At 40.2% G+C, this 15,650-nt stretch overlaps 1 protein-coding gene across 1 annotated transcript in view; it reads left to right on the forward strand.

Moving 5' to 3' along the window:
• GALNT9 (polypeptide N-acetylgalactosaminyltransferase 9) overlaps positions 1-15,650 on the forward strand; it is a 377,187-nt gene that overhangs the window by 42,661 nt on the left and 318,876 nt on the right. The window contains exon 2 of the mRNA XM_056533112.1: positions 13,020-13,200. Within this exon, the coding sequence (XP_056389087.1) occupies positions 13,020-13,200 (181 nt within the window). The remainder of the gene's footprint in view (positions 1-13,019; positions 13,201-15,650) is intronic.

Raw genomic sequence — 15,650 nt, forward strand, 5'->3', positions numbered from 1 at the left:
ATCTCCAGGATTTTCGTGACAAGAGAGCCTATAGGGTATCGACTAGGGTTCCCCAACCACGTGGTACAGAAACTGAAATATCATCTTCAAATATTGAACTGGGTGAGGGTGATCGTAGATGCTCACATAATAGATGGAGTAGGGGGCCTATCAGGGCTATAGAGATCGGCGGTCTAACCGCAGTCGAGGAGACACTAGAAAAAAAATCACAATGCAGAATGTGGGGAAGATGGTTCAGCTGTGCCATCATCGTCCTCTCCTTTTTTAGGGGACCCGGGTCGAGATATGAGCCGAGAACCCAACCCACTGCGACCCAAAGAAAATCAACGGTAGATCTCAATACACAGCTGAGTAATACCTTACAAGTGATTAACCTCTCAGGAACTGACCTGACGGAGGAGCAGGTGGGTGTGCTGGGCCGTGACCTGTCTTTCGTACCATCGGTGGCCTTTGATAATTTTACATAGACTAAGGACCTCCACCTGTTCACCCGTAAGTTTAAATGGCACAAGTTCCATAAAATTAGACAGAGCAAGGAATGCCAAGAATTAGGCATAGGTATTAATAGTCTTCCAGCAGTGCGAGATCTACTGTCTTTACTGGATGACAATAGAAGAATACAAAATAAGTGCCCCTTTACGTCACGTAAGCCAAGAAGCAACTCTTATCCTCCCGTTGGGGACACGTCTAGTATTGATGTTTATTTTAGAACTGGTATAACGAGATGTGAGCTCACTGTTTTTGCCACCATTGACTGAGATAAGGACTAATCTCTCTAGTACTGAGAGAAGAGCACTTAAGGAATTACAGGATAATAACAATCTAATTATTAAAAAGGCAGACAAGGTTGAAAACATAGTGGTGATGAATCGTCAGCAATATATTAGGATGTGTCAGAGATTACTGGATGATAAAAATACGTATGAGGTGATACCTCATGACCCCACTTAAGCGTGTAGACGCGAACTAATGGAAATACAAACACAAGCCAAGTCAAATAATTATGGCGGGCATAGGAGGTCTGGGACAAAATGTAGGCATTTACCTGGATCAGATTCTATGAGAATTTGTTATGTCTTTACCATCGTATACCAGGGACACAATGGATCTCTTAAAGGGGTACTCCCGTGGAGTTATCAACTGGTGCCAGAAAGTAAAACAGATTTGTAAATTGCTTCTATTAAAAAATTGTAATCCTTCCAGTGCTTATTAGCTGCTGAATACTACAGAGGAAATGGTTTTCTTTTTGGAACACAGAGCTCTCTGCTGACATCATGACCACAGTGCTCTCTGCTGACATCTCCATTTTAACAACTGTCCAGAGTAGGAGAAAATCCCCATAGCAAACATATGCTGCTCTGGACAGTTCCTAAAATGGACAGAGATGTCAGCAGAGAGCACTGTGGTCATGATATCAGCAGAGAGCTCTGTGTTCCAAAAAGAAAACCATTTCTTCTGTAGTATTAAGCAGCTAATAAGTACTGGAAGGATTAAGATTTTTTGATATAAGTAATTTACAAATCTGTTTAACTTTCTGGAACCAGTTGATTTAAAAAAAAAAGTTTTCCACGTGAATACCCCTTTAAAGAAAATAGATGGTCTATCGGTGGACCATGATACTTTGCTTACCAGTATTGACATAGAAGCACTTTATTCATCAATACCTCATGAGGGACTTTTATGCAACCACATAACAACTTTGTTTTGAAATTGTTAAACTTTGTATTAACACATAACTATTTTTTGTTCAATGACTGTTTCTTCCATCAACTCAGAGGAACGGCCATGGGGAGCCCGTGTTCCCCCAGCTATGCCAATTTAACTCTGGGTTGGTGGGAGGCGACAACAGTCATTACTGGTGTAAGGGAACCATTCTGTCAACGCGCCCTTCTTTGAGCACGATTCATAGATGACATATTTATTCTGTGGCAAGGTACCAGGACACAGTTTGAGGAATTTTTGGCATCTCTCAATTCTAATCAGTAGGGTTTATTCTTCACCCTTGAAGTAAAAGTGGAAGCTCTTTCGTTTTTGCATATCTGCATCCCAAAAAATTAAGATGGTAGTCTCAAAACGTCAATATTTAGGAAAGCTACTGCCACCAATAGTCTCTTGAGGTGGGAGAGCTGCCACCAGGGACCCCTTAAATGGGGTATCCCGAGGGGGCAGTATCTCTGCCTCAGGAGGACAAAAGATTTAAGGAGAGGCAAAAGATTTAAGGAGCGGTTTTAAGGACAGGGGGTATCCAGGATATGTGTTAACATCAGCATATAGACAAGCCGTGAGCACACCCAGGCAGTCTTTACTTACCCCCCCCAAAAAAGAGAAGAGATCAACAATATTGCATGTATTATAGCTACATTTTATCAGGGTTCATCAGCCATAAGGGAGATACTGAATAAGCACTGGAGTATCTTAAAAATGGATCAGAATATAAGTGAAATTGTCCATGATTATCCACAGATTACTTATAGGAGAGGACACAATATTGGAAACATACTTACCCACAGTCACTTGACATCAGACAAAACAGTAGGTCAGACCTGGTTGGAAAGGATCCCTTAACCAAAGGGGAGATTTCCATAAGGGAGGTGTAAGGCTGGTCCCAATGTGAAAAAAACGAAATGCTTCATGAACAAAACAACAGGGAAAAGATTCGTTATAAGGGACTTTATCAACTGTGGCATACCATCTGTCAGGCCCAAGGCCTGATTATTAAAATCCTATATGTGTATTATAATTATGACTGTGGGATGTATTATCCAAGACATGGTTGAGAGGTCATTCAGACGGTGTATCATTTGTTTTTTGTGTATTGCATTTTATTGGGGGTCTTGCTGCCTGGTATCTCCTTTGAAGTCATGCACTCTAGTCCCATCATATAATCAAACAGATAAGGGGTCAGGAAGAGAGATGCCCCACCTGGTGGGATCAGAGGGGAGGGGGGGGGAATGGAGTTTCCCTCCAAAGAAGCAGAGATAATATTTAAACAATGCTAGACTCAGGGTGTTCAAGGCTGTGCAACAAGCTGACAACACCATCCTAAGAACAGCTGGAACTCACTCTCATGGACTGCTATATCATCATGCTGTAAGAACTTCATCTTTTGTTTTCTGAACTTGCCTTGCTAAACTCTTTTATATATTGTTATACCTGTATGTCATTTGTTCCTGTATTTTTATATATTTAGCACTGTGATACCTTTTATCAGATTAAATGTTTAATTAATCAGCTCTGGTCTTTGATCTCTAAATATATGAGCTCACCTTTCTGAAGGAGGCTCTGGTAAAACACGTTTATCTAAGGGTTAATTTGGTGACTTGCTGGGACTTGTAGTGGATACCCAGAGGTCTGGCGGCTTTAACCCTTGCACCATCACACTCTCTCTAGCGTCTTGGCTGGACCGATAGGGTGTGATCGTGACACCATCTGTTATTTATATGGCGTGTTCATGTGGTATGCGCTATATTGGTAAAGCTCTTAGAATCTTTAAGAAACGTGTACTTGAACATTTAGGAGACATAAGAAACAAACGTGATGCATCACAACCTAGGCACATCAATGATAGACATGCTGGGAATGTAAGGGAAGTGCAATTTTTTGGTCTTGAGAAACTTTATCCATCAGCGAGATGAAGAGATCTTGATCATTTATTGTTGCAAAAAGAATGTCGTTGGGTACATGAGATTGGTAACATGTCCCCTAGAGGACTCAATGAACAACTAAATTTCTCCTGCTTTCTCTAACGTAATTCCCGTTATCTTCAATTTTCATTTTTAATTAGATGCTGGTTGTAGGGATGTGGCTCCCCTTATACGGTGGTATTTTAGGAAGGCAGTGGAGACCTTAGTAGGTCTTGAGATAGACCCACCATCTATTCTAGCACTGGTTAGGCCAAGTAGGAGGCTGGCGAGCAGCTCCTAGGTGTAGGGAAAGTGTAGGGAAAATTCAGGTTCCTAAGGGCCAAGTACTATCCCTCTCTCCCACTTATAAATAGCTATCCCCTAGGGGAGTCGCATTGCCCTTTAAAGCATCATATAGTATCATCTTTTGTATTTTCAAATAAGTTGTAACTCCTTATTCCCTATGGTTGTTGAATCTTTTCTCTAAAAGACTCCCTGGTGTGTGATTTTTTTTATTATTAACATATGTTATATAGATGCTCATGGCTTGCATGTTGACTTTTAACCGCCAGCGGAATCCCATATTGAGGGTGGAATGAACCCCTTGAGTACTTGATATGTTAGGGATAAAACCATGGCTTTAATGGAGGTTAATGAGGGATAATGAGATCTGCCTTCGGACAGATGCTGTTTTAAATATGGTATGATGGACTTTATATATTAATGGCACTGGCTTTGATACTTACCTTAGCTGAAAATTGTACATCCCTTTGATTGGGGTGGGGTGCTTGGGGGTATTCATTCACTGCCATGGTGTATACATGTAAATCATATATGTGGATTTCGTTATGAGCTCCACTTTCTGGGAACTTTATGATGTAACATCTTATATATCTGGTTGCATTGAGATCAATCTACTTCTCTGCCGTCTTTTATACTTACCACTATTACAATCTGGGTACAAGATCTGTAATCCATAGCCTAAATCACATTGAGAGCATTACCTGCGCATGCATTACCTAGACTATTGCATGAGTGCAGTATCTGCGCACGCGCAGTAATCCCCGGCCGGATATTTTGCACTACACACAGCGAATTCCTTCGCACCGCTTTGACATCACAACGGGAGTGTGGTATGCTGACGTAGTGGGCCGGCACCAGGATATTACGTCAGACGCCGGCTCCACAAGTGTGAGCACCGAGTAGCTGTCAGTAACATACAGCTCCCCGCCACTGCAGGGGAATCGCTCCACCGTGGAGAACTTCTGACCCGCAGTTCAATCGTAAGTAAGCCGCCCAAGCGGCTCTATGTTTAGTGGTCTCTTGTTTTTTAGGTACCTTGGAACAATCAAAGTGATGGGGCATTTTTCTTTTAACAGGTATTGGATCTCCTATGGCCGTGAGTGTGACAAGATGCACCACACATAAAGGAAGGAATCTGGTGATATATGTAACTTAAAGCCCTCTATTCTTGTGTTTTCTTTATTTATAAGTACCTGAGACCATCGTCACTGCTGTATAGTGGGGTATACATAGGGACTGCCATACCCCAAGGGTACACTACTCCAGAATACATTTATAAAAAAAATTCTAATTAATGTTTGCGTATAGATTTAACTCTGCTTAACCTGGGAGTTGCTATATACTGTTTGGCATATTTATAAGCATTATAATACCTTACTGGTGGACTGTTAAATCCATTAGTATACACAATTGCATTTTTATTATCCCCTGAGGAAGCCAATCAAAATTGGCAGAAATGCATTGGGATTTGTAAATTGCTGGGATTTGTAGTTGGCTGCATACTTCTACTAATATGCCTAATACTGATTTAAACTTGGCTTTTTACCGGCTATGTTTGTACTGATTTGGTTGTGGTCTTTTGTGCACTATATAATTTTGCTGTAACTTATTGATAGTTATAAAAAGTTAAGTTTTAGCCCCCCCCCCTTTTTATCATTTTTTGATAAAAATCTTTTTGCTACTAAAGAGGCATCCTAGGTAGTCAGTTGGCCGATGCCTATCGGCACCATCGTCCACCCTCTCGCAGGTCTGACTCAGGGGGCCCTCAGCAGGGAGACCTGCAGCAGGACCTGAACCAGCAGGTGGTGGCATACCTTGACATGACCATGCCAACACACCTTGAAGATCCGCTTGACTTCTGGAAAGCCAAACTTGATTTGTGGCCACAACAAGCAGAGTTTGCCCTGGAAACTCTGTCCTGCCCGGCCAGTAGTGTACCATCAGAGCGGGTGTTTAGTGTGGCGGGGGCCACATGATGCTTTACTTTAACCCCTTCATGACAAGCCAATTTTAATTTTTGAAGTTTTGTTTTTCCCTCCTTGCCTTCGAATAGCCATAACTAATTTTTTTTCCATCTACAGACCAATATGAAGGCTTGTTTTTTTGCGTCGCCAATTGTACTTTGCAATGACATTAATTATTTTACCACAAATCTATGATTAGACAAACCAAAAATTACTTATAGGGAAAATTTGAAGAAAAAAACACCACAACATTTTGCAACTTTGGGGGATTCCGTTTCTACGCAGTACACTTTTCAGTTATATTTATTCTGTAGGTCCATACAACTACAATTCTACACAATTTTAATTGGTTTTGTTTTTATTTTATACTTTAAAAAATAACTTTTTGTACGAAAATGTATATGCTTCAAAGTGTTCATATTATAATATTTTGGACATTTATACACACAGTGACACCACATATGTTTTTTTTTTAAATGGTTTTATTAGAAAAATGGGAAAAGGGGAGCGGTTTTATTAGAGGAAGGGGTTAAATCCCATTTGTTAACATTTTCATTTACATTTTTTACACTTTTTTTTAAAGTCCCCATAGAGGACTATTGCATTCAATCTAAAAGGGGTACTCCGCCCCTAGACATCTTATCCCCTATCCAAAGGATAGGGGATAAGATGTCTGATCGCGGGGGTCCCACCACTGGGAACCCCACGATCTCCTGCAGCACCCTGTGTCATCTGCTGCACGGAGCGAACACCGCTCCGTGCCTGATGACTGGCGATACAGGGGTCGGAGTATCGTTACATCACTATCGGACAGCAAAGAGGCAGGTAATGGCCCTTCAGCCACCCTCACAGGTGATCAAGACCCTGCTATTTAGTTGCGGTGGTCCCAATCAGGCAGCTGTGCTAACTCCTTAACATCTTACAGAAGGTAGTTAGTGCTCTGTGGTAGAGCACAGAGTATTCTTGGGCTTGGAAGCTGAGCTCACAGGATCAACAGTGGGAGTTGGGTGTCATACACTGCCGGGCTCCCTCCACAAACGCTCTGAGTGGCAGTTATTCCTGTAGATGCAATTGCTGTATCTACTGGGCTGATAAGGGCTGCTATATGTGATCATGGTGCTGCGATAGTTACCATGACAGCTGGTGGCCAAATCATTGCTTCCAGTTTACCAGCTACAGTACTAACTGTCAGTGCACAGAAGTACATCTTCTGTCCCCCGAGGGCAGAAAAAACCCTGAAAAAGTAGAGAAAAAATAAGTAAACAAATAAAGACAACTCCCTTTCTTTATAAAACCCTTCCTTAATTAAAAAAAAATGGAAAAGTAAAAAAAATGGATTCATAACGAGTATTATTGTATTTATAACATCGCATACAAAAATGGGTATGTTGTTTATCTCTGAATTCTCTACAAATAATCTAAAAGGGGCATGTACCACAAATATTATACCAATTAAATCTACAGCTTGTCCTGAAGAATATGGCAACACATAAAAATGTTTAGAGGATTATCCCACGATTACAAATTATGGCATATCCTTACGACAGATGAAAAGTCATTGGTAGGGATCCAATCACTGTGACTGATTACAGAGATGGGAGTCCTGAGTGGTTCTTTTTGAATAGAGTAGCAGTATTTTTATATAATTTTTCATTTTTACAGATTTTTTGCAGAATTATAATACATGTATAAAACATCTGTGGGGCTTAAAAGCACATTGCACCACAATAGTAATGTCTTAGGTTTTTTTCACCTCACCTTTGCAAACCCAATAATCACTGAAGAAAATGGCCTCAAAATCCATGGGATGCTCCTTTATTTCTGGAGCATGTGTGTGAGTCAAATAGAGCAGCACAGCCATTCATGGGATAGTTCTAAAAATTGCAGAATCTGGATATACAATAGACATTGGGATCATTTTTTGTTTGTTATTACCTGTTGTGTTACAAAAAATATGGATTAAAATTTAGAATTGCTTAAAAAAAAAAAAAATATATATATATATATTACCTCCACTTTGTTTTAATTCATGTGTACAGCTTAAAGAGTTTCCAACATTCCTTAATCCTGTTTTGTATAGTTTGATGGGTGCAGTTTTCAAAATGGGTTGATTCATGTTTTTTTTCTTGAATAAAGGCCTCTTCAGTCAACTACAGAAATTGATTGGTCCCTAAAAAGATTGATTTTGGACATTCTCTTGATGTAAACATTTTCTTCTAAACTTCAAAGCCCTCTAATATTCTAAAAAAGTAAAAGTTAACTTATCAAATAATGGCAACACAAAGTAGATACATTGTAAATGTGATTCATTAACTACTTATGTGGTATGTCTGTTTTAAAAGTAGAGAATTTCAAATTACCAAAAATGTTTGACTTTTAACAGTTAACCCCTCCCCCCAGTAGACATGTATTCTCCCCCTCCCCTTACCTGCCAAAAAGTAAAAATTATATCTATCATTCTTATCTCTTCTGTGCAGAGCTGCAGCTCACTGTGCTCTTCTTTCTCTGCACTGGTGTAGGTGGTACCCAGGTGGGACATCACTGCCTGTGCCACGGTAGTGGTCACATTCTGCTCCCATTGTAGACCCCAGCCTGAAGCTGTCTGCAGCCTACAACAACAGCTCGCTGGTGATTCAAGACAAGTGTCGCAGATTTCCAGAGTATCAAGCACAGTTTTTTTTTGTTTTGTCTGACTGACCTTATTATCAGGTAGGCCTGGAACTGCAGCTCCATCAGCCCCGGCCTTAATCCAACTCTGCTGTTGGAAACAGAAGGCTCTTGAAGTTCTTTCTTAACAATAAGGCACAATATATTCCAAGACAGCATGCAAACACTCCTGTGTAAATGGCAAACATTCCTATTATACATCTCAGAAACAAATATGATTGCTTCAGATCAGTATATTGAGCTATAGACAAGTATATCTTGTAATCTTCATGATTTATTATGGTTTTCCAATTTGTCCATAAAAAAAAAAAAAAACACATTGGCTGTCTGTGATTTTTTAAGTTGTCCAGATGAATAAAAAATGTAGGTTGCCAATCCTGGGGATCACGGGTGTTGATTTGTAGGAGTTTTCCATCATGGGAAATCTCTGTTACACATCTTATGTGACTAAAATCAGTGGAGCCACATTGTAAGTTTTATAAGTTGTAAGTTTGTAAGTTTTTAAGCATTATAAATAAATAAATAGATAACGTTCCCCTTGAATAAATAGTTAACGTTCCAATTTTTAGATCGCACCCACCCAACTACCAACGGCATCTTCAGACACATTTCTCTGACATATTATTAATTCCTTTATTATTTGAGATAGAAAAATTTAATTTATATATACCAAAATAAAATATTTGGTTAAATGATTGCTACTGAATTTAGGATGTTTTAAAATAAAAATAAATCACAATATATAACAGTGTGCATATATTGCAACTTTTTGGCACTGTATTAGCAGTGAAAGATGGTTATAGAATCAGCGTTGTTTGGAAGACATGCTTCTTCTAACATAAGAGGGATACAAATTCTGGTATATGCAGAAATGTATTTGTCTTATAAAATACAATTTATAGGCAATGGATATTTTCTATACAATACCATTGGGAATTTAAAGTATGTGCACCTGCACTTATGATTATATATAATTATAAAGTCTTGTGCTACATAAAATATTTTAAGAAGTAAGTACATATGGAAAGAAAAAGATAAAGTTTATAAAAATATATTGATTCTATGCCTAAAGAAACTTTCAAAAAAGTAGTGAGTGAAAGTAATGAAAATTAAAGGTGAAGGCGTAGGAAGAACACAGACAATGACTTGACATATGAAAGGAAAGAAAAAGAGATTGTCTTGTCAGAGCTCATTCTCAGGAAGAGTTGTGACTGTGAGGCAAGAAGAATAATAAGGGACATAATGAAGCAATAAGACTGAGCATGCATTGCATTTGCAGAGGATTATGGCACATCTGGGCTGGGGTTAAGGAAAAAGGCTGGATGCCAACAGATGATAAACTGCTAGCAGCCTGGAGATGTTACACTGTATTTCCTTATTTACTTGAAAAAAATTGGAAAGGGATGGAGCTGAGATTTAAAATAGAATTTTTATTGAGGTAACAAGTTGAGATTCACATTGTAGTACAGAGATTACATTTTTTGGTAATTAGAACAACAACAATAATCATAATGTGACCTAGGCCTCCTTTGTCACAAATAAGTTATGAAATGTGTCATCTCCTCCCAAATCATTGAGCTAATATTGAGATGTAGAAACTTCTAGGAATGATAGCTGAGCTATGATGTGGTAAGCATGTGGTATATAAACATTGACAAACCTCTGTTACTTTCCGCTCTACACAGTTCAAAACTTGAGTACAATAAGTATTATGACACCCCAGAGAAGCATGTTATCTGGAGTGCATCATGTTTCAATGGCATCCAAGGAAAACGTTGATTTGATTGCTGACTGACAACGTGTCACTCATTATTACACATAATATGCCTACTGTAAATTTTGGTGGTGGAAAGTGTAATATTACAATTACAGCACAGTAAGATATTTTAGATAATTGTATGCAAACTTTGTGATACCTGTTTGGGGAAGGCCCTTTCTTGTTACGGCATGGTTGTGTCCTGATGCACAAAATAAGGTCCCTACAGACATGGCGTGACATATTTGGTATAAAAGAAGTGATATGCACAAACCTTCACTGTAACCCAACTAAACACACAAGTTGAATTAGAACACTAATGGCAAGCCAGGCATTTTTAGCCAACATCAGTCCTTGACCTTCTATATGACCTGTTTAGTGAATATGCACAGATTCCTGCAGACAAATTCTGTCCAGCAAGCAAGTGTAGAGAAAAGTTAGTGCAGGGGATGGAATATGAGATTGGGATATGAGGTTGGGGGTATGAAGACAGAATTTGAGGACTGGATATGAGGTTGGCATATGAGATCAGCACATGAGGATGGGATATGAAAATGGGTTATGAGGACAGGATATGAATTCAGAATATAAAGTTGGGATATGAGATAGGCATATGAGATAGGTATATGAGGTTGGCATATAAGGATGGCATATGAGTTTGGAATATTACGATGGGATATGAGATCAGGATATGGGAACAGAATATGAGGTTGGGATATGTTGCTGTCGCCACAAGGTTTAGGTAGGAATGGCTAGGTAATTTAGCTAGGCAATGCCAGGAAGTTACAGTGGGGCAAAAAAGTATTTAGTCTGCCACCAGTTGTGCAAGTTCTCCCTTTTAAAAAGATGGGAGAGGCCTGTAATTTTCATCCTAGGTATACCTCAACTATGAGAGACAAAATGAGAAAAAAAACATAAAATCACATTAATTTATTTGCAAATTATGGAGGAAAATAAGTATTTGGTCAATAACAAAAGTTTATCTCAATACTTTGTTATATACCCTTTGTTGACAATGACAGAGGTCAAATGTTTTCAGTAAGTCTTCATAAGGTTTTCACACACTGTTGCTGGTATTTTGGCCCCTTCCTCCATGCAGATTTCCTCTAGAGCAGTGATGTATTGGGGCTGTCGCCCCAAAAACTCCCTCCAAAGGTTTTCTATGGTTTTGAAATCTGGAACTGGCTAGGCCACTCCAGGACGTTTAAAAATGCTTCTTACGAAGCCACTCCTTCATTGCCCGGGTGATGTGTTTGGGATCATTGTCATGCTGAAAGACCCAGCCACGTTTCATCTTCGATGCCCTTGCTGATGGAAGGCGGTTTTCATTCAAAATCTCACGATACATGGCCCCGTTCATTCTTCCTTTACACGGATCAGTCGTCCTGGACCCTTTGCAGAAAAACAGCCCCAAAGCATGACGCTTCCACCCCCATGCTTCACAGTAGGTATGGTGTTCTTTGGATGCAACTCAGCATTCTTTCTCCTCCAAATATGAGATGAGTTTTTACCAAAAAGTTCTACTTTGGTTTCATCTGACCATATGACATTCTCCCAATCCTCTTCTGGATCATACAAATTCTCTCTAGCAAACTTCAGACGGGCCTGGACATGTACTGGCTGAAGCAGGGAGACACGTCTGGCACTGCATGATTTGAATCCCTGGCGGCGTACTGTGTTACTGATGGTAGCCTTTGTTACTTTGGTCCCAGCTCTCTGCAGGTCATTCACTAGGTCCCCCTGTGTGGTTCTGGGATTTTTGCTCACCGTTTTTGTGATCATTTTGACAACACAGGGTGAGATCTTGCGACGAGACCCAGATCAAGGAACATTATCAATGGTCTTGTATGTCTTCCCTTTTCTAATAATTGCTCCCACTGTTGATTTCTTCACACCAAGCTGCTTGCCTATTGCAGATTTAGTCTTCCCAGCCTGGTGCAGGTCTACAATTTTGTTTCTGGTGTTCTTCAACAGCTCTTTGGTCTTGTCCATAGTTGTGTTTTGAGTGTGACTGTTTGAGGTTGGACAGGTGTCTTTTATACTGATTCAAACAGGTGCCATAAATACAGGTAACAATTGGAGAACAGAGGAGACTCTTAAAGAAGTTACAGGTCTGTGAGAGCCAGAAATATTGCTTGTTTGTAGGTGACCAAATACTTATTTTCCACCATAAATTGAAAATAAATTCTTTAAAAATCAGACAATGTGATTTTACGGATTTTTTTTCCTTATTATGTCTCTCATAGTTGAGGTATACCTATGATAAAAACTACAGGCCTCTTTCTTCTTTTTAAGTGGGAGAACTTTTGAAGCACATTTGGTGGCTGACTAAATACTTTTTTGCCCCACTGTATAAGATAAGAATAGGTAGTTATAAGATAAAAATAATGTTGCTTTGTAAATATTTGTAAATATTTTACTGCCGTTTCTTTGTTTTTATTTTATATTGTGAGAACCCAGTCCAATAGAAGGTCCAAGGCATTAGTGTAAATATTCTAATGCTTTATATTATTCCAACAGGCAATGATTGTATTTTTTATCTTTTTATAAGATTTAGTTCTTTAAAGTCAGACAGGATGGTCACAGTGCAAAAGGCATGAACTCTTTTGTTATAATAAACTTATCCATATGTTTCTTGGGTTTTACATTTTTTTCTACACAGCTGTTATGGTATTACTGAAGTAATGTGATTTTGCCTTTTTCTAGGGCTAGCAAAACCAATGGGGCTCGTAGAAGGACCTGGTGGACTCGGGCAAGGTGGAATGGCAGCAACTTTGAGAGATGATAGCCATGAATCAGAAACCAAATATGAAGAATATGGCTACAATGCCCAACTAAGTGACAGAATATCTCTGGACAGATCAATTCCAGATTACAGACCCAAAAAGTAAGTAAAGGAAAAATAGTTTTCAATGTCACAAATAACAGAATGTATTAGTAAAACACAATTCCATAATAAAAAAAATAAAAAATAAAACATTTACTGTTTGAAATCTTTCTGTTTAAAAAGAACATGTTTATTCTCATATACCGTATATACTCGAGTATAAGCCGACCCGAGTATAAGCCGAGACCCCTAATTTCAACCCAAAATCCCAGGAAAAGTTATTGACTCGAGTATAAGCCTAGGGTGGGAAATACCTCATCCCCCCCCTGTCATCATCCAGACCCGTCATTAACATCCTCATCATCATCCCCTTGTCATCATCCCACACATCCCCCCTTCATCATCCTCTTATCATCCCACACATCCCCCCTTCATCATCCCCTTATCATCCCACACATCCCCCCTTCATCATCCCCTTGTCATCATCCCACATCCCCCCTTCATCATCCCCTTGTCATCATCCCACACATCCCCCCTTCATCATCCCCTTATCATCCCGCACATCCCCCCTTCATCATCCCCTTATCATCCCACACATCCCCCCTTCATCATCCCCTTGTCATCATCCCACACATCCCCCCTTCATCATCCCCTTATCATCCCACACCCCCCCCTTCATCATCCCCACCCCCCTTCATCATCCCCACACCCCCCCTTCATCATCCTCTTCTCATCATTCGCCCTCAGTGGTCTTCAACCTGCGGACCTCCAGAGGTTTCAAAACTACAACTCCCAGCAAGCCCGGGCAGCCATCGGCTGTCCGGGCTTGCTGGGAGTTGTAGTTTTGAAACCTCCGGAGGTCCGCAGGTTGAAGACCACTGCGGCCTTCAACATCATCCAGCCCCCTCTCACCCCCTTTAGTTCTGAGTACTCACCTCCGCTCGGCGCTGGTCCGGTCCTGCAGGGCTGTCCGGTGAGGAGGTGGTCCGGGCTGCTATCTTCACCGGGGGCGCCTCTTCTCCGCGCTTCCGGCCCGGAATAGAGGCGTTGCCTTGACAATGACGCAGAATTACGTTGGCAATGAACGCACCTCTGCGTCGTTGTCAAGGCAACGTGACTATTCTGAGGCCGGGCCCGAAGCGCTTAGAAGAGGCCTCCCCGGTGAAGATAGCAGCCCGGAACCACTATCCCACCGGACGACCTCCTCACCGGACAGTCCTGCAGGACCGGACCAGCGCCGAGCGGAGGTGAGTACTCAGAACTAAAGGGGGTGAGAGGGGGCTGGATGATGTTGAAGGCCGCAGTGGTCTTCAACCTGCGGACCTCCGGAGGTTTGAAAACTACAACTCCCAGCAAGCCCGGACAGCCGATGGCTGCCCGGGCTTGCTGGGAGTTGTAGTTTTGAAACCTCTGGAGGTCCGCAGGTTGAAGACCACTGCGGGTGGGGGAGTTCACTCGAGTATAAGCCGAGGGGGGTGTTTTCAGCACGAAAAATCCTATACTCGAGTATATACGGTAATTCAGGCTATTATTAGAGAATAATGTAGAAGCCCTTGTGTATTCCTTGTACTTACCTGATTTAGCTGATGTGGCAGGCATGAGACATATTTGTTTTGATTCAGAGCAGTAATGATATTGTCAGGCTGCCTACGTTTCCCATGATTCCTCCAGTTTTACAAAGAGAGGGGTGGTTCAATTTGCCTCATTTTCTGTTTTGCAGTATATTTTATAGATGTCTTTACAAGTTACAATTGGTCTTGCAAAAAAAAAAAAAAAAACAAGCCCTCATATGGCTTTGTAAATAAAAATAAAAGTTTTATGGCTGTTAGAAAAAGAGATGGATAAAAATAAATACCTCATAACTTTAATTTCCTTCGTCATTAAGGGGTTTTATTCATCATATATAACAAGGAGAAATGGCCATTTCAAACAGAGAATTTTTATTACACTTACGGCTACTTATTTTCTTCATGCTTTACTTCAATAGGACAAATTAATTATCAGGCAAATCCTTAGCTAGTAGACAAATGTTGACTTATTCAGTCTTATTTTATCTTACAGAATAGCCAGGTAGCTACTGTACCTATTTTTTCAACGGATGCTCAATATTCTGCTTTCACTCTCCTCCTTAACATTGTAGCCTTATTGGGGGGCATTTACTAATCTTTTACTATGTAGTCTGGTTTTTACCCTGTTTTTTTCTACTTCATTTTTGACTATGTGCGACAAATTTACTAAATTGCTGCACGGCATTAATAAATTTGGCACACATAGGCAAAAGTGGGAAATTTACTTCATGTAGTAGAAAAAATAGTCTGTTCCTTTTTCCTGCTGTCTGAATAGGTTTGGCTGCTGGTTTCCTTCTGGATCTTTTGTTTTTGAGTTTTTTTTTTGCTTTTTCACCACATCTAAATAATTCAATAACTACAGTGGTCCCTCAAGTTACAATATTAATTGGTTCCAGGAAAACCATTGTAAGTTGAAACCATTGTATGTTGAGACCATAACTC

This window comes from Hyla sarda, chromosome 1 (genome assembly GCF_029499605.1).
Source record: "Hyla sarda isolate aHylSar1 chromosome 1, aHylSar1.hap1, whole genome shotgun sequence".
NCBI lineage: Eukaryota > Metazoa > Chordata > Amphibia > Anura > Hylidae > Hyla > Hyla sarda.